This window comes from Mastacembelus armatus, chromosome 20 (assembly GCF_900324485.2).
Source record: "Mastacembelus armatus chromosome 20, fMasArm1.2, whole genome shotgun sequence".
NCBI classification, from domain to species: domain Eukaryota; kingdom Metazoa; phylum Chordata; class Actinopteri; order Synbranchiformes; family Mastacembelidae; genus Mastacembelus; species Mastacembelus armatus.
In genome coordinates, this window is record NC_046652.1 from 9160561 (window position 1) to 9180043 (window position 19483).

General features: G+C 39.0%; 2 protein-coding genes across 5 annotated transcripts; one reads left to right on the top strand and one right to left on the bottom strand.

Moving 5' to 3' along the window:
• Positions 1–481: 481 nt before the first annotated feature.
• On the bottom strand, positions 482–7446 carry pcolce2b (procollagen C-endopeptidase enhancer 2b). Of its 2 annotated transcripts, none has more exons than XM_026292352.1 (9): positions 7253–7446; positions 6866–6974; positions 5959–6214; positions 4944–5068; positions 4441–4577; positions 4188–4351; positions 3205–3288; positions 1646–1813; positions 482–1394 (listed from the first exon to the last, which is right to left on the bottom strand). In XM_026292352.1, the coding sequence occupies exons 1-9, from the start codon at positions 7384–7386 to the stop codon at positions 1264–1266; spliced, it is 1308 nt and encodes a 435-aa protein (XP_026148137.1). In that variant the 5' UTR covers positions 7387–7446; the 3' UTR covers positions 482–1263. The 2 variants fall into 2 exon arrangements, 1 of the variants encoding a protein (XP_026148137.1); XR_003294771.1 differs by having other exon boundaries at positions 1255–1394; positions 4184–4351.
• A 2863-nt stretch (positions 7447–10309) lies between these two features.
• On the top strand, positions 10310–19438 carry u2surp (U2 snRNP-associated SURP domain containing). Of its 3 annotated transcripts, XM_026292109.1 has the most exons (26): positions 10310–10419; positions 11092–11190; positions 11495–11609; positions 11702–11826; positions 11940–12010; positions 12097–12185; positions 12336–12371; positions 12478–12560; positions 12750–12915; positions 13025–13236; positions 13617–13660; positions 15197–15301; positions 15393–15459; positions 15587–15750; positions 15883–16045; positions 16138–16217; positions 16316–16403; positions 16494–16631; positions 16722–16911; positions 17031–17111; positions 17815–17866; positions 17967–18114; positions 18213–18323; positions 18406–18518; positions 18619–18804; positions 18935–19438. In XM_026292109.1, the coding sequence occupies exons 1-26, from the start codon at positions 10375–10377 to the stop codon at positions 19071–19073; spliced, it is 2910 nt and encodes a 969-aa protein (XP_026147894.1). In that variant the 5' UTR covers positions 10310–10374; the 3' UTR covers positions 19074–19438. The 3 variants fall into 3 exon arrangements, with proteins under 3 accessions (XP_026147894.1, XP_026147895.1, XP_026147896.1); XM_026292110.1 differs by lacking the exon at positions 12336–12371; XM_026292111.1 differs by lacking the exons at positions 10310–10419; positions 11092–11190; positions 11495–11609; ... (5 more) ...; positions 12750–12915; positions 13617–13660 and having other exon boundaries at positions 13044–13236.
• The last annotated feature ends 45 nt before the right edge of the window (positions 19439–19483 follow it).

Genomic DNA, 19483 nt, shown 5'->3' on the forward strand with positions numbered 1-19483 from the left:
AGAAATGACTGGAATGGGCTTTAATGGTATAAAGAGTTTCTACACTTCACTTAGGGCAAATGCTGCTATTGAAATTTTACTTAATTCCCTTCACTAAAAACAGATTTTTGGCTGCTCAGCTCTGAACCTCATAAGACTGAAAACCTTTCAGCCAGCTGCCCAGTCCTTGTGAGATACACACTTGATCCATTTTCATGCTTAGCAGAGCAGAGTTTTATTGCGTGATCTCAACAGACTATTTAATTTATAATATTTTTAGTATCATTTGGTTTGCAGCTGAAGGTTTTTGTACAAAGTCAAACAAGCAAAAGGGAAAGGTTAAAGGTGTTTTATTTGGGCAGCTGAAATCAATAAAATATAAATAATATTCACAATGTTTTTCTTATGAAAATATCTTTTTCATTTTATACCACAGCTTTTAAAAACAATGGCAAGTAGTAAATGAAACATATTGATGGAAGTGCTTTGCATCTTTTAAATTAGGAAAAAAGAGCTTTAAACTGGGAAGGTCCTCATTTGTTAGACATAAAACCAGCAAAAAAATCTTTTACAAAAGAATAATGTATATAGAAAATATTGCACTTTAATCACCACATTTAAATCTCCTGAACCACACCCATTAAAATTTAATGAAGGATGTTAACAATGTCATTAAAGCTATAATCATAACAAAGTTCCCTGAAGTCCAACCAGGCTTAAAGAAATGTAAAATTATTCTGATAAATATCATTACTTAATAAAGATTAAATAATATCTGTCTTAATTCACATTATGCACTACAAATTGAAAGCAAAATAGTGAAAATATTTTTAAAATAATAGTGCCGTCATAGAATGTCACACTGAAGAAAATTTTAAATGAAAAGTGCCTCTGCGCTGTGCTCCCTTGGTTGAGTCTCTGCTAGGAGCATGACAGGAAGGTGGCTGTGGGCTGAAATCGTAATTGATTCTGCTGCTGATTCGTTCTTCAGAAACAGACTAACTGGTTTGTCTTTTAATAGAAGACATCATAAATCCTTAAAAAATCGTGTTTATTCTAAAACATGCAATCTTTAGCAGAATGGATAAATGCAAAACTCTTGAGTTTCTCTTAACTGAATAAAGAGGATTATAGTTTTGTGCTGGCAGATTTGGCTCCAGATGCTAGTTTGGTTTTATGAGCTGTGACTGTGCTGTGAATTGTATTTTTTTTGCTTAATTGTTTCCATCCACAGCTGTGCCTCAGGCACACAAGTTCAGTAGGGATCCTCAGAGCTACTGAAGCTCAGCACTGCTTGTTTTTTAGAACATTCAGAATCCTCTGGTTCTTTGTCTTAAATGCCATAACAAAGTGATGTGGGGCGATTTTGCCCCGGCCTTCGTCATCCACGTGGCCCATGAAGATGTAGTTCAAACCTGGTGAGGTCACACAAAAAAACCTGAATGCAGTGGCGGAACAGCAGAGACATTCAGGGAGGCCAAATATCAGAATCTCCACACAAAAGGTCTGGTTACTTCTTTGGGATCAGTGAGTTCTCCCACTCACCTCACACTCTTCATAAAGCAGAGCGGATTATCATCATATAGATAATTACCACTTTTCAGTAGTAATGACTTCATAAATGAAATATATATATATATATATACAGAGCATAGTGTACACTCACCTCTTTTGACAAATGGGCACTTCTTGCACAGGATAATGATCTTGGTGCTCATGGTCTTTCCAGCCTGCTGGATGGCCAGACTGCCTTCTTTATACACGTTGATGATAGAGACAGTGGCATACATACTTCCTCCTTTCATCACCGCCGTGATGACAGTCCCAGTTATTACTATCATGAACATACAAAAGCGGTGATAAATAATATTATAGTCAAACCAACATACAATGCATAAGTACAGAAAATTATCTGTACCATGTTGAACAGCATGTTTAAAACACAGCCTCTCAACATTTCCTTTTAGGCTTCACCACTGCCCTTATGACTTGCTTATGGCTCTCTCATCCATCCATGGACTAATAGCTCCTTCTCAAAAACCACATAGGGGTATCATTTCCTGTAATTTTAAGACTTTCCAAGATAAGTAGTTCCTGGTTATGGGCTAGGATGAGGCCAAGTTAAAAGTATATTTATTTTAAATGTCCAGCTGACAATTTAAATGTGCAGTGGTGAGTCAGTAGAGCAGAGGTCACCCAAGAACACAGCAAATCAATGCTTTTAGCTGCAAAAATATTTTTTGTATTTTATTAAACAACTGCAACATAGAGGAGAGATTTAAATGAAAAAAGAAAAACAAACTCAGAGGACATGATGTTCACAAGTGACATCAGACTGACAGTGTTGCCAGTGGCATTAGAGGAAATCATGTTTTATTTAGCATGAACAGGATTCTTTACACTGATGGTACCAATATGCCTGGACTTCACATAGTACCTGTTTCATTTCCTGACAGGGATGAGACTCTCCTGAGAACTGCCAGATTCAGAAATGTTATTGTATCTGTTGCTATTGTTACATAAACCAGTGAGCTGCTTCTGACATTGAAAGTACATATATCAACTCTTTCACTTAAACGATACCAACAGTTTTGATAATACGTGTGTATTAAACACACTGTTTTCAATCCACTACATTAAAATGTGGTGTAGCAGATTGTGTTGATGTTGCCGCCACACCACCGTATGTTTTCCACATGCACCACCTCATTATTTGCTTTTCTTTAGTTCCTGATGCAAATCCAAGCAGGCTCTAAAAACGTACCAGCCTAACACATGTGGTAAACATCTCAAAGAGGAAAACATCAGACGAGACTAGCAAAGGAAAGTCCAATTTGAATAAACACGTTCATTTCTCAACGGTTTACCCAGAGTCAGCGGTTGAGTTTATGTGTGTTTACACTGGAGGTAACTGTGCCCTACTGTACACCTCTTTACCGCTTGACAGGCTATGAAGGGAGTCTTTGAGATATGCAACGAAAAATCAGAGGGGAAAAGACAGTGGCATGATCAGGACTATAAACTGCTTGTTAGGGAAGGTTTAGCTGCTGTTACTAATGTGGGCTCTCCTGATGTAAATCTTAGAGCCATCTCTTCTGCTTAAGGTCAGACTGTTTAGGAATAGTATATATGTAACAGAACATATGTTTAATAATATCCGGAGTGAAGCTGTTTTTGTGGTTTCAATGAATTGCAATACTAATGAGTAAGTACTCTTGTTCTTACCAAAATTGCTGGAGCAGTAATTGCTCTGAAGCGTTCCTTGTCTTTTGCATTTCTGTTGGCACAGGGCGATAGAGTACTTCAGAGCTGCAGAGACACACACACACACACACACACACACACAGAAAATTCAGTCTGTAATTTTGCTTGCCAGTGATGCAAGTATGTGAGCTATGGTTGCATCTGTTTCTTCTGCTGTGGTTTACTTAGACAATATTCTCTGCAACATCAGAACCACTCCAAATGAATGCCTGTCAGCTTCAGAGAAAATGCACAGTGTGGATAAATAGCAAGATAATGCGACACGTGACCATCTAGCTTTTAGCTTTTAAAGGACTTAAAGAACCCAGGACCTAAAGAACATACAAGGTGACTCTTTAAATATTAGTCCTACTAAAGAGGGAAATGTCAGTAAAGATAAGTTAACCAGAAAGCAGTGTCACAGTATGACATTGTGTCAGGGAGCTGCCAAAATAACCTGGCTCGTCTAAGGGAAAACAACAGTGATGGGGAATGCAAGGCTGAGTACAAAAGAGTTGTGATTGAGGTTGAAAACACATGCGCATGAGCTATGTGAGCTTCACAGTTTACATGAGGAAAATGTGAGTAAAATACACACTTTTAACATATGCCGTGTTTGAACATGTGCCAATGTTAGCTGCATCTATAAACACATAATAACAATTTATATTGTGATTTTTTATTTTACCAGTACTTATGTTTGCTGCTTAACTACATTTAATGTAAAGCCACCCTCATACAGAAATCATACAAATGTGCAAATGAAGCTTTCAAGGACTTAACTACAGTCACTTTGTACTATTACTAAGACTGTACACTTCATGCATTTCTCTATCCCCCTCATGTTTAAAGCAAATTAGAAACTCCATGTGTTAGCAGAAGAATCCAGTAGTGCATAGTTGGATCAACAAATACAGACATCAGATGTCTTCTAGGGGTTTTATTGGATAAAAGCTGCTACCTACGTATGGGTCTGGTGGTCACCGGCTGAGTGGTAGTGGTGGGTGGTATTGTGGTGGCAGGGAATTTCTTTGGTCTGAACTTGTAATGTCCAATGAAGCCATCTGCGGTTAGACTGAGATCTGACAGGAACTGAATTAGTAACTGGTTTCCATCAGAAAACACAGGTCTGCAGAGAAACAGAGGGCAGACTGAAATGAAGTCATGGGATAGATATTCTAGTGACAATGAAATCTTCTGCATAACAGAATCACCTACCCTGGGGGGCTGTCTCCACAGTATTTTCCAATCCTCTTGGCATCATTTATTTCTGCCCCATTGAAAATGGAGACATGATCATAGCGACAGTAGTTATCTCGCTCCACATCAAACTTCTCAAACTTTATTTCAATGATCTGCAGCAGGAAACAAATCACACACACACGAAAAATACTCTTTGATTAAGCAAAAGCTTAATCAAATGAGATAATGTTGTCCACACCCATTACACATTGAGCTATGTTGAAAAAAAAACTGTAGAGGTAACTTGTTACACATATGTAATGTAGTTTCTAAGACCACTCTTGCAAAATCTAATAGCTACACCTTACTTTGTTAAGTGACATGTATGATTTTAGTGTCACTGTTTATCAGTTAATCTGTTCAATTTGTCAGTTTACCTAAAAGTCGTGACCTCTTTCCTTTGGGAATATTCATACAATGGCTTCTTTTATTATGAAAGATGAAGATAAAATATTTTTTATGGATTTGAGCATTGTAACCTGGTTCTTTGGTGCCACTATGTGCCAGGAGCAGGTGACACCAGCTGGATAGTCCTTCTCAGGCCAATTCGGTGTTTTGAAAGTCCCAGAGGGCCTCTCCAATCTGCCTCCGCAGTACTGATCTCCTGTGGAAGAACATATATATGTCCTTATAATTAATTAAGCCACTCATTAGCCCTTCTTTAAAAAAACAGACCATTACTTTCCAATGTTGTCAAACATCTGAGAAAAATCAGATCATTAATCACAAATGATGTACAACAGAACTTAAAGGCATGTTTCTTTATAACATGCACTTTAAATAGATGTTTCCTTCTCAAAATGTCTAAAGGTGAGGTAGAATTTGGTACAGGAACAAAAAGAGATATTTAAAAATTGGAGGACATGTTTGCTGCACAGTTTGGCAGAGACAAGTCAGTTTCTTGTGTACAGAGAACCAGCCACTACAATTCAACAAAAACAGCAGACAAGGATTATGCAATGCTGTGGAAAGGAAAAGGTTTATCCTGCTTTGAGTAATATTTCTGCTGCGTGCTTTCTGCACAAGCACTCAGTGAGAAATTCCACATCACGCTGTAAAAAGATGTTGCTCTCTTTTTGTCAACAAACATGCAAAGGTCACTGATACACAGTTAGACAGTTTACTGACCAGAAGAAAAACCTATGATTTACCTTTATTTAACTTAGAGTATGTCTTCCTGCATAAAAGGGTAAGTTTCTTCTTTTTTTTGATTATTGTGACATCATTAAATGATCTCACTGAAGTAACTTTTGTTACTTGATTTGTGTTTTAAGGATGCTGATGCTTTGCCCAAACACATTCCCAGCTGAATATCAGATTCCTTTATAGACTGAGGGCTGTAGACACAGTCCTTCATGGCTCTCAGTGCTACATACTTGGTTAGTGGTAAGAGATTCTCTGCCCAGCTGCTTTTTGCTGCCTTGTAAGACAGCAATATTAAGAGGAAACATGCCAAGACCATGCTCCCAACTTCTTCTTCCCACATTTGCCTACCTCTCTCATGTGGGTGGGCAGCAGAGAAGACAGCCAGGAAGCCACTCCCAGCTGTGTTGGCATCAGAAACCATCTGCAGGAGCATCTTGTTGCTCATGGACACCAGGGATCCAGGTTTGAACGTCCCACAGAAGCGTCCCAGTCGCTGCCCGTTGACATGTCCACTGTAAACATCCACGTAGTCATAGCGGCACAGGTTGTCACTCTCCAAATCAAGAAAGCGGAACGACAGGACCACCAGCTTTCCCTCTGGCACCTGGCTCGGAATTTACAGAGGACATTAAGGATCAACTTCATCATTGAGTAATATGAGGTGACACATCACATCACCTTTCAGCAATATTGGACATCCATCCATCCATCATCTATATCTGCTTATTCCTGTTTAGGGTCACAGGGATCTGCTGGAGCCTATCCCAGCTCTCTTTGGGTGAAAGGCAGGGGTCCACCCTGGACAGGTCCCCAGTCCATCACAGGGCCACATAGAGACAAACAACCTCACACACTCACACTCACTCCTATGGGCAATTTAGAGTCACCAATCAACCTGACATACATGTTTTTGGACTGTGGGAGGAAACCAGAGTACCTGGAGAAAACCCACACAAGCACAGGGAGAACATGCAAACTCCACACAGAAAGGTCCCTGATGGGTTTCAAACCAGGAACCTTCTTGCTGTGAGGTAACAGTACTAACCACTAATTCACAGTGCCGCCCATCAATATTGGACATCTTTAAGTTATGTAAAGCAATGATTTCAGCAGAAATTTCAGCGTTAGTGAATAAGAAGGCCTATCGTATTATAGACTATTATGCAACTTGTGTCTTTAATTAACAATTCAGGCTTTTATCATGGCCTGGGCTGTGGGAGGAAGGCGCAGGATGTGAGTATGACATTTGACTCACTGTGATTCTCCACACACACTTCGTATTTGGAGGGTAAACTCCTGGGTACCCCTGGCTCCCGATGACTCCAGACTCCCCTGTGATGTTGCCACCGCATGTGATGGTTGGTCTGCGGGACGGAGAATTTTCTCTATTTTCCACATATCAAAATCCTCCACATATTAAAACAATAAACACGTATAAACATTCACGACAGCTTGATTTGATTTAATACTTATATCTCCGCCAATCTGTTCTAAATGTCCTGACTGGAGGTAGCGCAGACTGCAGAATACTCCTCTAAATAAACTAGTCCACTGGCACTACTTCTCCACAGTCTATATGGGATCTGTGGCACCTTTCTCACTCATTAAGCTTCCAAATGAGAAAACGCAAATAAAGGTGTACCTCTGTTGAGACTGCGCCAAGACCTCAGCCAAAAAAAGTAGATTCCATGCGCAAAAAATACTGCATGTACTCCACATTGTTGGACTAACGGAGCAGGCACGTCGCCTGTTTTCGCCCCGTGGCGTGAATAGCATTTCGTCCAGCGGCTCAAACGGAGGGGTGAGTTATAACCAGGCGCTCCAGCAGAGAGTTTCAGTCAGTGCAAGCTGGAGCAGATGAATATAGCGTTTGTTACGCGTGGTAGGAGGGAGGGAACACCGGCTTAGGTCCCCCACCCCCCCTCACCAAAAAAACGAAGAAGAAATATATATACATATATATCTTCTTCTTTTCTTCTTCTTTATATATATATATATATATATATATATACATACATATAAAGAGAGAGAGAGAGTATATATGTGTGTATTTTTTATGTATATGTGTGTATTTTTTATGTATTTGTTTCTTCTTCTTTATAATATATATATAAATATATATATATACAGCTAAGATACTGCGAAGAACCCTCAAACTCCCAGGCCTCTGGTAGAGGACCCGAGATTGAGGAAGACACACACACACCACCCATAGGGGTGAGAAGGGAAATTTTTATAATACAATAATAATTATAATATATATATATCAGCACAGTTGAGCTTTTGGGGCTATCTAAGAAGAATTGCATTAATTTTTCCAGCAGATTTTCAGAGACCTGTAGTATCAATGCCAAGGAAATTATGATGCATAACAAAGAAAAAAATATTTTTTGTTTTGTTTCCTCTGTAATTGGACACCTGCACCAAGTCGACTAAACTCTGACCAAGAAGGAGGAGCACCACGAAACTGTTCTGTACTCTTCCCTCTAACGTCTTTGCAGCCATAAGAAGACCAAGTATTGCTCATTGTCATGGACTTTCTGTACCTCCACAGTCACCTGACCTCAACACCACTGTGGGCATTGAGAAAGTCAAGTATTCATAAGAATTTCTTTGGAACAGTGTGGGATCATGCAGAGATAACATGTGTCATCATGGTTTCGCACAAACTTGTAAAATCTCATCCAGCTGCTGCACTGAAGCAAAAAGGGGCCATAGCAAACATTCATTTCTGAAATTCAGGTGCAAGCTTACCACTCAATAGCTGATAATATTATTATTAGTGAGGCATTTTGTATTAAATGCTAAACAAATACAGACTAGAACTATCTTCAGTAGTTTGGACATATCTTCTCATTCTGTTTATTTTTTTATTTTATTTCTACAAATAGAGTAATATTAAAGACAGAAAGCAAAAAATTAAATCCAAGCAGTAAATTTTAGACTCTTGAAAGTAGCCACTTGTTGCTTTAGAAACAGATTTGTGAACACTCTGCATTTTCTCAACCAGCTTCATGAAGTAGTCACCTGGGAGTTAGTTACCACATATTATGAGCACTTACTGGGCACTTTTTCTACATGCTGATGAGTCCACCATAACCATATCCTAAACTATCTCAGCTGGATTAAGGTAAGGTGACTGTAGTCTCCAGGTCATGGGGTGCAGGACTCAATCACTCTCCTTCTTAGTCAGATAGTCCTTACTGAGCCTGGAGCCATTTCCTGGTGAAAACCAAATAATAACCCAGCTCAAACCAGATGGGACATCACGTTACTGCATAGCATGACTAAGTATTCCTTGAAATTTGAAAAGAAACACCAAATATCATATATGTCTCTCCATGCTTAACAGTGGCGACCACATTCACACACGAACAATACACATTCATCTTCATTGCATCTCTCGAAGATACAGTTTGGAACCAAAAATTTCAACCTTCATCAGACCAAAGAAAACAAATTCCCACTGGTCTAATGTCCTTGTGAGTCTTGGCCCAAGCAACTCTTCTTCTTCTTGGTCTTTCACAGTGGTGGTTTTCTGTGAAGAAATTCCACCATGAAGACCTGATCCATACAAATTCCTCCCAAAATTTAATTTTTGGACTTCTTGAACTCTGGCAGTCACTCATGTGGGCTGTATTTGGAAATGGTGTTAGTTGCTGATTTCTGAGGCTAGTAACTGATCTTCGTCTTCCTTTCCTGGGTGGTTCTCAGGAAAGCCAGTTTCATCAGTGTGTTGGATTGCTTTTGACTGCACTTGAAGAAACTTTCAATGTTATTGAACATTTTAGGATACTAACCTTCATGTCAGATCTGACCACAACTGCAGCTTCTAAAACCTCCTTTATAACAACTGAACATTAATCAAAATACCTTAGAAACTGTTGGACAGGATATGTTATAGAGTGAGAGCTAAGGAGAGCAACAGCACAACCTGCTGGATTAAAAGCAATTCTTCATTCTACATTTCACAATAGCAACAATTTACAGTCGTTTTTATTCATATATATATATATATTTATAGATATGTATATATATATATGTGAAAGGTATATTGGTGTCTGGACTAGGTTAAGACCAAAATAAATAGCCATATTTATTTGTTTGGTTAATACCAAGCTACAAAGCAGCAAAACAAATGAACTAGATGTTTTTTGACCATGTAATATATTTTGTTGAGTATCAGGTATTGTGAGAAGATGTTATAAGGTTGGACATCTTTATGAAATACTGTAATCCTTGAAAAGAATAAACATGTAAGGAATAGATGTGCAATTTTTACCAACCCATAGGCTGGATCTACTTGTTAATCAAGAGAAGCAATTTTAAAAAGTAATATAGAAACGAAAATCTTATTGTAGAGATATTGGGATGAAGTTCTTAAAAGAGACTACTCATATATAAGATCTAACAAAATTAGGAATGTGATCACTGGGAAAATAGAGGAGAGCCTCTGATAACTGGGATTAGATTGGAACACAGTAAAATAAACTAATTATTGGAAAACAGTTAGAAGCTGAAAAAGAATTGTGTTAAGTGTGTGAAATCAATCTCACGCTATGTTGGAAATTGTGTTTTGCAACTTTTTCTTGGGATAGAACTGATTGGACTGATTGAATATGCGGTTCCCATAGTGTAGCAGCTGGTGGCGCTAATGCCCCGCCTGGGTCCAATTCGCGTTTAAGAAGAAGAGGAGGAAGAAGAAGGAGGAGGCGAATGCTACAATGATGAAGAAGACGAAGAAGAAAAGAGGAGGAGAAGAAGATGGCGGATCGAGCGCCTGGTGGCTCTCAAAAAGCTAGCGCTAAGGTGATGAACACAACGTTTGTACTTCCATTAGCTTGGTCTTACTCGCTATAATGAACACGATGTAAATGACAGGATACCTAAACAACCCCGATAATGTAAACATTTGTAGGCTACAGAAGGCAGGAGCTACGAGTGTGCGCAGCGGGGTTATAGCGAGCAACGCGCTATGTAGCAAACATGCTAACTTAGCTAACGGTTTAGCCACCACAAGCAACTGACCCCAGAAATGATCATTACTCAAATCAGACGTACTGACATATGTCGTTTTTAGTGCACAGTCGGTTGATGTGTGTTTGACGTTAAGGAAGTATAATCAGTGTTTGGGAAAGCGGGCCATGGCCACTGGCTCCTAGTTCAGTAGGTGGCGGTACAACAGCTAAACATCTGTTAGGCCTCTGGGTAATTTCCCCCAGTTTAATCCGCTTCCTGATGTCCCGCTGCAGCCACGAAATAAAAGAGCAACAGTAAATCTAACTTAAAGGTTTGACAGTCAAATGTTTGGACAGTAACGTTACTGGAGAAAGAAGTCTCTACTTAGTGATCCCCACTTAATTTAACGTAACTTTCACACTCCAGTAAACACAAACAATAATCAACAGCACTTGTTGTTATAGTTGTTGTTTTTTGGTGCTAATTAAGCCAATAGTTGTTTAAAGTAACCCGTGATTTCAGGCGCTGCTCGAGAGCAAACTGAAGTCTTTCAGCATTGGCAAAATGGCAGTGGCAAAGAGGACATTAAGCAAAAAAGAACAAGATGAAATAAAGAAAAAGGTAAGTGTGTATATGTATGTATTTATGTAATTAGAGTACAGCTGTTTAATAATAATTGTGTTCCTAAAGGCTAAATTTAAATTTAAAACTGTCTGTGGCATCATCCTCTGCATGAGGTTAATATAGTGTTGGTGTGAAGTGGTAACTTTCATGAGTACAAGTGCAAGATGGTCATTTAGGGTCTGATATTAGTGCATTTAAACATATGAAATTATATACAATATACTGTTATCCCCCGTCTTTGCTGGGCTTCTCATTAACTTGAATTATGTTTATTTACTTTGATGCTGGTTTCTGTGTTCAGGAGGATGAGCGGGCTGCGGCAGAGATTTACGAAGAGTTTCTAGCTGCTTTTGAAGGAGGGGGGGATGGCAAAGTCAAGGCCTTTGTCCGTGGTGGTATTGCAAACGCAACAAAAGGTTTTACACTGTTTATGTATTTTGCAGTTGAATTCAATATGTTCAAAGTTGCGCTGACTTTGAAAAGTGATATTACAATATATTTGTTTCAGAGGAAGCAGCTGCTGATGACAAGAAAGGAAAGCTGTACAAGCCTAAGTCACGTTTTGAAACTCAAACAAAAAGTTTCTTGCCTTTAGAAACACCGCCTCAGTTTCTAGCATTAGACAAAAGACATGTAAGTACTGTCATTGTCAAGAAATACCCTTTGTTACTGCTGTAATAAACAACACTGTTCAGTAACATTTAGTTTTTACCGTGCTGATACTATTTCCCACATATGCATTTCAGCCTTTGAAGAAAAGTAATGAAAAAGAAAAGAAGAAGAGCAACCTTGAGCTCTTCAAAGAAGAACTTAAACAGTAAGTTTCAACACAAAAATCTGTCAACCATTTTATTTGTTTTTAGGTAGTTTGCAGTTAATTCTGATATATGTTGTTTCCTGCAGAATACAGGAAGAAAGGGATGAAAGACACAAGATGAAAGGGCGTGTTAGTCGTTTTGAACCTCTCTTGGGAACACAAGGAAGACGGTCGTGTAAGTGTTTTGAAGTTGCGTTACTGGGCTATCTGTACTAACTGCCTGAAAAGGCCCCGTCCTGCATGCGTCACTACACCCCCCCAATCCCGCACCCTTTTTTCCACTATTATTGTGAAACAAAATTTATACTACTTTCCTTTCTTTTAGCGGATGGTTCTTCAAGAAGAAACCGTCCGTCCAGTGGTAATTTTGACTTAATATAGTGGCCGTGAATATCTTCATCTTGCTACGAAAATATTTTTTCCTGTCAGGCAACAGTAGGAAATTCTTCTCTCTTCTGTCTCTGCAGTTTTGGATGATTGTGCGCCAGGTTCACATGACGTTGGAGACCCATCCACTACTAACTTGTATCTTGGAAACATCAATCCACAGGTGATTTGTAACCAAAGTATGAAATGCAGATCACACATTAAAACACTGGCTGACATAGATTTGCTGTAAACCAAGACTTGGGCAACTCTAAATGTGATGCTTATTATTTTCAAGTGTATGTGACCATTTTTACCCATTATCCATTTATAAATGAATACTTTTTCATTGGATGTCTTCATTATATTGCAGATGAATGAGGAGATGCTGTGTCAAGAGTTTGGCCGCTATGGCCCACTGGCCAGTGTGAAGATCATGTGGCCAAGAACAGATGAGGAGAGGGCTCGGGAGAGGAACTGTGGCTTTGTGGCCTTCATGAACAGGAGGGATGCTGAGCGAGCACTCAAGAATCTAAATGGTACAAAGCAGTATTTCTTTATTTTTCACAAAAAAAAAAAAAAAATACTTACAAACACACATACACTTTTTTCCTTGCTCTTGAAAATATATTCTTTACTGCATTACAGGAAAGATGATAATGAACTTTGAGATGAAATTAGGATGGGGCAAAGGTGTGCCCATTCCACCCCACCCCATCTACATCCCTCCTTCCATGATGGAGCACACACTTCCACCGCCTCCCTCTGGCCTTCCTTTCAACGCACAGCCCAGAGAGAGATTGAAAAACCCCAATGCTCCCCTGCTCCCCCCACCTAAAAATAAGGACGAGTTTGAGAAGGTAACTCAACATGTCAGCCTGGGATTTTCACATGGGTTGTATTATTGTTTTAATTCTGGTGGTATGATATAAGCTTTTATAATGAGCAGTTAGTACAGGTTTTAATTCCATTTTTTGTCAGTCATAGATTTTATCTTTTTGACTGTAGATCAAAGTCTGGGTATAATGATATGTTAGCGTGTGCCAAATGCTCAGTCATAGAGAGGTGTTTATGGTTAATGAAATGTCATTGGTCTTTGGCCTTTAGTAAAACTGACAGCAGTAAAGGAAAGTTGATGTCTTTTTGCACTTTTGAATGCATTTTTAAAAAATTTTTATCTGTTGCCTTTTTAACAATACTCACATTCTATGTTTATTATCTGATGTGACTTCATATACAGACTCTGTCGCAAGCCATAGTCAAAGTGGTTATCCCAACAGAAAGGTACATGTTTTTCTTTTTTAATTGGTGTACAAACTTAGAAAAAAAAAAAGCATCCCATAATGAAGCTAAAACTTTGATCAGTTGATCACTGCATGCTACAGGGGGCAGGTCAGTGTGGGTGAGCAATGGTTGAGGCAGTTATACAATGTTTTCACATTAGTACTTAGAACATTGATTGACACATTTGTTTTGCACCTTGCTCTTTTGCATCTCACCGTTATTCATGTTTTCTTTAAATATGTAGTGAAATATCATTAGAGCTTTTTTAATATGCTGTTTAGAGCCAAATATATTGGCATTATTCCATCACAGTTCCACTCCATATATCAAGATTTAATTGTGTTTCTAAGTTTTAGTAACATAGTACCCTGCCACATACATAATCTGCTGACTTTAGAACTGTAGTTTGTGAAAACCTGTTCTCTGACCATTGCTCATTTGGACCGTCTACCCCCTTGGCCTCTGTCACTATTGGGAGCTCAGTAAATCTGACCCCTGCCAACAAATCTAAACCCGCCAGCATTAGCCTATATATGACCTTTGACATTGGCCTTGGTGAGCAGCACAAGTTGAACTGTCTGCAGCAACGAGGGACCTGAAAAGCATCATGGGATGGATTGGGAAAGTATACTGAATTTTACCCCGCCATTGGTACGATCAACTCTAATACAAGTAAATGTGATCTGTGTTGTCAAAAATAAGACATCCTTTGTCATTTTGGCCACTTTAGGCTAATTATATGCAGCCTGCACCATATATTTCTCCAGAAGAAGAACTCTAGTGATCCTGTTTACACTGTATTTAGTCATTACCAGCTGTATCAGTAGGGAACATGTTTTAGCCTATATAGGCCAACAATCCTATACTGCTTTGGTTCTTCCTCATTTTACATTAGTCAGGAGATAAGTGGGAATTGAAAGGCACCGTATTGACAAACTTTGCAAATAATGAAGCGTCTTGTCAATGTTTCACACCTGCTTCTTCAGCTTCGCTTTTTTCCCCAAATAGTGAAATTTACTGCAATTAAAACCTGTAGCCTTAAAATAGGCATGATCATCATGATGAGCCTTTTTTACAATTTACATGCAGTAAAAAAAAAAAAAAAGAATAATTTACCTGATTTGTTTGTTTTTTTTGTTTGTTTGGTTTTTTTAAAATTAAATCATTAGTATAGATGTTTTGCAGTCATCTGTTGTGGTTTTATAAGTTTGGGGAGAAATTATTCATTGTTCTAAATAGGACAAGAGGTATAATGAGTTGTACTGAATTTATGCTTGGTTGTATGACACAGAGTTGTCTCTCTCTTAAGACATATCATCACCACTTAACGATTTAATTATGGACTTACATATGTGACAGTTGCTGCAGTTTTTGTGTGTTTTTTTTTTTAAGAATTTAAAATTGTCTTCAGTAAGGCAACAGTTCTGAGTGTCAAACCACCAAGCATAAATTCATCTTTAATTGGTAGGTTCTTTTGTAGTGCTCAAAAGTCAGGCCAGTCTGAATCTGTTTGCTTTAACTGTGTTTTTCTTGTAGGAATTTGCTCTCTCTCATCCATCGAATGATCGAGTTTGTGGTGCGTGAAGGCCCAATGTTTGAAGCCATGATCATGAATAGAGAAATCAACAATCCCATGTACAGGTCAGTGCAGCCGCCCATTAGAAATGTATTAACAGGTATTGTTCTAGTGGTTAAAAGGCTGTGCTGATGCATTTTTGTTTTTTTCTTTCAGATTTCTGTTTGAGAACCAGAGCCCAGCACATGTATACTACCGGTGGAAGCTCTACTCCATACTGCAGGTTTGGTTTCTTTCTTTAAAGATCACTTGAGTTCAGCATATTTCGGTGGTATCCAGCCCATATGGGGAAAAACAATTTATGTTCACAGACAAACGTGATTTGATATTTACTATTATTACTTTGTCAGGGTGAAGCACCAGCCAAATGGCGAACAGATGACTTTAGGATGTTTAAAAATGGATCTTTTTGGCGTCCTCCTCCTCTTAATCCATACCTCCATGGGCCTTATGATGATGGTGAAGAAGAGGAAGAAGAGGAGGAGACCAACAAGAAAGGCTGCTTGAAAGAAGAGTAAGACCATTTTCTTATCAGCAAAATTGTGTGGTCATAAACTGTATGGTCAGTTTATTAAAGTTATGTTAAATAGTCCAGCTGTTGATACTGTAGGTTGGAATCCTGCTTAATTGTCTTTAATTTCTGCAGTGAGCGGGACAAACTTGAGGAGATGCTACGTGGTATGACTCCCAGGAGGGGAGACATAGCAGAAGCCATGCTATTTTGTCTCAGCCATGCTGAAGCTGCTGAAGAGATTGTGGAGTGTATTACAGAGTCCCTCTCCATCCTCAAGACCCCTCTTCCCAAGAAGGCAAGGACCAATAACCATTCTGTGGTGGGACAATTACTTAAAAAAACACTTCATGTTTAACAGATACCTGTATTCTCTCTTTGAAATTTCAGATTGCACGCTTATATCTTGTTTCTGATGTGCTGTACAACTCTTCTGCCAAAGTAACCAATGCGTCTTACTACAGAAAATAGTAAGTTGTGCAGTTTATTAGCACGGACATTAAACAATTAGCCAAGGCCTTGTTTCAGTTTCATATTGACATATATGCCCTTAAACTTTTCTCACCAGCTTTGAGACAAAGCTCTGCCAGATTTTCTCAGACCTTAATGCGACATACAAAACAATACAAGGCCACCTTCAGTGTGAGAACTTTAAGGTATATTTGTGTTTACTAAATACTTTGAATAGTTTTAATTTACTTAGGATATGTCACTCATCCATCCATATCTTGTCTTCTTTATGACAGCAACGAGTGATGTCATGTTTCCGGGCATGGGAGGACTGGGCTGTGTATCCAGACCCCTTTCTTATCAAGCTGCAGAACATATTCCTGGGTCTCGTTAACATTTCTGTCGAGAAAGAGGCTGCTCCAATCGTTGTGGAGGTAATTGATGAAACAATACTTATGTTACAACACTGTAATACTTTTGAACTTGTATGACAATGATTTGGCCTTTAAAAACTCTTTTTTCAGCCTGAGCCAGCAGATGATATTGATGGGGCTCCAATAGGGGAGTATGTAGATGGCACTCCTCTGGAGGACGTGGATGGGGTGCCAATTGATGCAGGACCCATTGATGGGGCCCCTATTGATGGAACTCCTCTGGATGACCTGGATGGTGTTCCTATCAAGCCCATGGAAGAAGACATCGATGGAATACCTTGTGAGTGTTACAGCAACTTACATAGACAGTTTTATGAGGTGGTTCATGATCTCAACCCAAATATTTTATGCAGCCCTTGCACACTGACTCACTTTTTTATGTTTCTTTTTTTTTTTTAGTGGATCAGTCCAAGGAGGCAACCTTCAAGGTAGCACCCTCGAAATGGGAAGCAGTGGATGAGTCTGAGTTACAAGCTCAAGGTGAGACTTTTAGATTTAAAATAAAGCCTAGAAAATGTTTGGGTTTTTTTTGTCTTGATTATTTGGATGATTCAGTATCATTTCTTAATACCTGTGGATCATTTTTTTACATTTGTGCCTTTTGCTAGGAATAGTAAACACTACTATTATACATTAATCATGCAGTTTGAGATAGAAGTTAAGGGCGAGGCTAGTATCGGCCTCCTGGAGTCTGGATTGTCATGTACACTGATGTGAACTTTGTCTGTGTGGAATGACCACAGATCATTGACATGACTCTTTGACAAGTGGACTGGTAATTTGGTAGTGCAGGGGTCACCAAACCTGGTTAACAAGCTCTCCATGTTTTACAATTATCCCTAGATCGCAACGACCAGGGTTGATGACCCCTGCTGTAGTGAATTTATAGGTGTGCGTGCATCTGTGAGAGACGTAGAGAGAGAAACTGATAATGGACTTGAACAGTGTGAATTCTGCTTTATTCAGTCTCCTCCCGTCAGAGAGCTAACGCTAGCCAGCAGCTGTTTTGTGCAGGATTGGTATTTATGTTTAGGAATCAAGTCAAACTTATAATAGAATTGGGAGATCAGTGCTGATGCATATTTTGTAGTAGCATCAAATACATCTATGAAGGTATATTTTTATGTGAATACTAACTCTTATTTTTTTTAACTGTTTTATTTATTCATTTATTGCTTTTCAGCTGTGACAACATCAAAATGGGAGATTTTCGAGCAACCAGAAGAAACAAAGAAGTGAGTTTGTCTTTTGTTGTAAGCTTGAGGATAGTGGTCTGTTACACTGGAAATATTTCAATGCACCCTTCATCTGTCTAAAAATGTTTCATTGCTAAAGGAACGAGGGGGACAGTGATGATGATGACAGGAGCCCTTCCTTAGAAGATAATCAGAGCTACTCCAACCCCATTAGAGATGAGTCTGATGTTAAAGCCAAGATGTCTGAAATGAATGAGGAGAAACGTACCAAGCTCAGAGAGATAGAGGTACTTTTCAATTAGCACAAATCCACCCTCTTATATTTGTTTTGTATGCAAACGAAATTGTTTGAAGCATTTTAATTTAATTGTACTGTTTTGTCCAGGTTAAGGTCATGAAATTCCAGGATGAGCTGGAGTCTGGGAAAAGGCCAAAGAAGCTTGGCCAGAGTATTCAGGAGCAGGTGGAGCACTACAGGGACAAACTATTGCAAAAGGTAAATGGTCTCACCACAAATATGATTTAAGTAGAAGAATTAAAATGCAAATTGATGCAATTGTATCTTTTTTTTTTGATAGGAAAAGGAAAAAGAGAAACTTGAACGAGAGAAAGAGAAGGAGAAAGCTGAGGCGCGGTTGAAAGACGTGAAGAAAGAAAAAGATAAAGAGGACACACCAACCAGGAAAGAAAGGTAATATGCAATATGTAGTTATAGTATTATTGCGTATCCTTCATAAAACATGGACTTCATTTAATTTTCTGTCTAATTATTTGTCCCCTCTGCTTGATAGGAAGCGGCGCCACAGTGGGTCACCTAGCCCAACACGGAGTAGCAGCAGACGAGGACGGTCATCCTCTCCCCGGTCAGAGCGTTCAGAAAGATCAGAACGATCTGGCCGGTCATACTCTAAAGACATATCGTCCCGCTCTTCACATAAAGATTCCCCTCGATCCAGCAACAAAAAGTCTTCCAAGAGGTAATTAGATCAGTCATCTGCATCAGAGCTAGGTATCGGACAGTAACGTACATTTAACCATAGAATTTGTGGAAGTAGTGTTAGGGCATTGAAATGCAGATATGTAAAAGAAATATATTTGTCCTACTAGATCTCCCTCATCACCTCGCACACCCAAACGATCCAGGAGGACACGGTCCAGAACTCCCAAGAAATCAGCAAAGAAGTCCCGGTCCAAATCAAGATCTCCTCACCGGTCTCACAAAAAATCAAAGAAGAGCAAACACTGATGTCTTTTTCTTTAACTTCCAAACCGGGTTTTTCTCCTACCTGCCCATTCTTCCTTTTTCTGTCCTGTGTTGTATAAAAGAACGACTGGTTAGGCATCTCAAGATCTCTGCCCAATTTTTAATGTATAGACAATAAAGAGTGGACGGTGTTGCATGGTTGCCATTAGGTGTATTAAATGGATGGGGCCATTGCTGTTTTATATTGTACAAAAAGAAATGTGCTTGTGTCCCGATTCCCCACCACCTCCAAATGGAATTCATCCATGTAGTAGAGCACACCCATACAGAGTGTGATGACGCTAGTCTTATATTCATGCTGTCATTTTCTGTTTTTATAGGTCCTAATAAACAAGTGTAATTTTTGACCGAATATAATGTGACATTCAGAAATGTTTCAAGGAATGACTAAA

What these genes read in the sequence shown, in the direction of transcription:
- pcolce2b (XM_026292352.1), bottom strand. Translation starts at nt 7,386, where the DNA reads ATGCTATTCACGCCACGGGGCGAAAACAGGCGACGTGCCTGCTCCGTT. An exon ending in AGTGTGTGTGGAGAATCACA is followed by an intron (nt 6,215 to 6,865) that starts GTGAGTCAAATG and finishes ATTCCGAGCCAG; the next exon opens with GTGCCAGAGGGAAAGCTGGT. An exon ending in TTACTGCTCCAGCAATTTTG is followed by an intron (nt 1,814 to 3,204) that starts GTAAGAACAAGA and finishes TGTTCATGATAG; the next exon opens with TAATAACTGGGACTGTCATC.
- u2surp (XM_026292109.1), top strand. Translation starts at nt 10,375, where the DNA reads ATGGCGGATCGAGCGCCTGGTGGCTCTCAAAAAGCTAGCGCTAAG. An exon ending in AAAGGCTGCTTGAAAGAAGA is followed by an intron (nt 15,751 to 15,882) that starts GTAAGACCATTT and finishes TAATTTCTGCAG; the next exon opens with TGAGCGGGACAAACTTGAGG. An exon ending in GCGTCTTACTACAGAAAATA is followed by an intron (nt 16,218 to 16,315) that starts GTAAGTTGTGCA and finishes TTTTCTCACCAG; the next exon opens with CTTTGAGACAAAGCTCTGCC.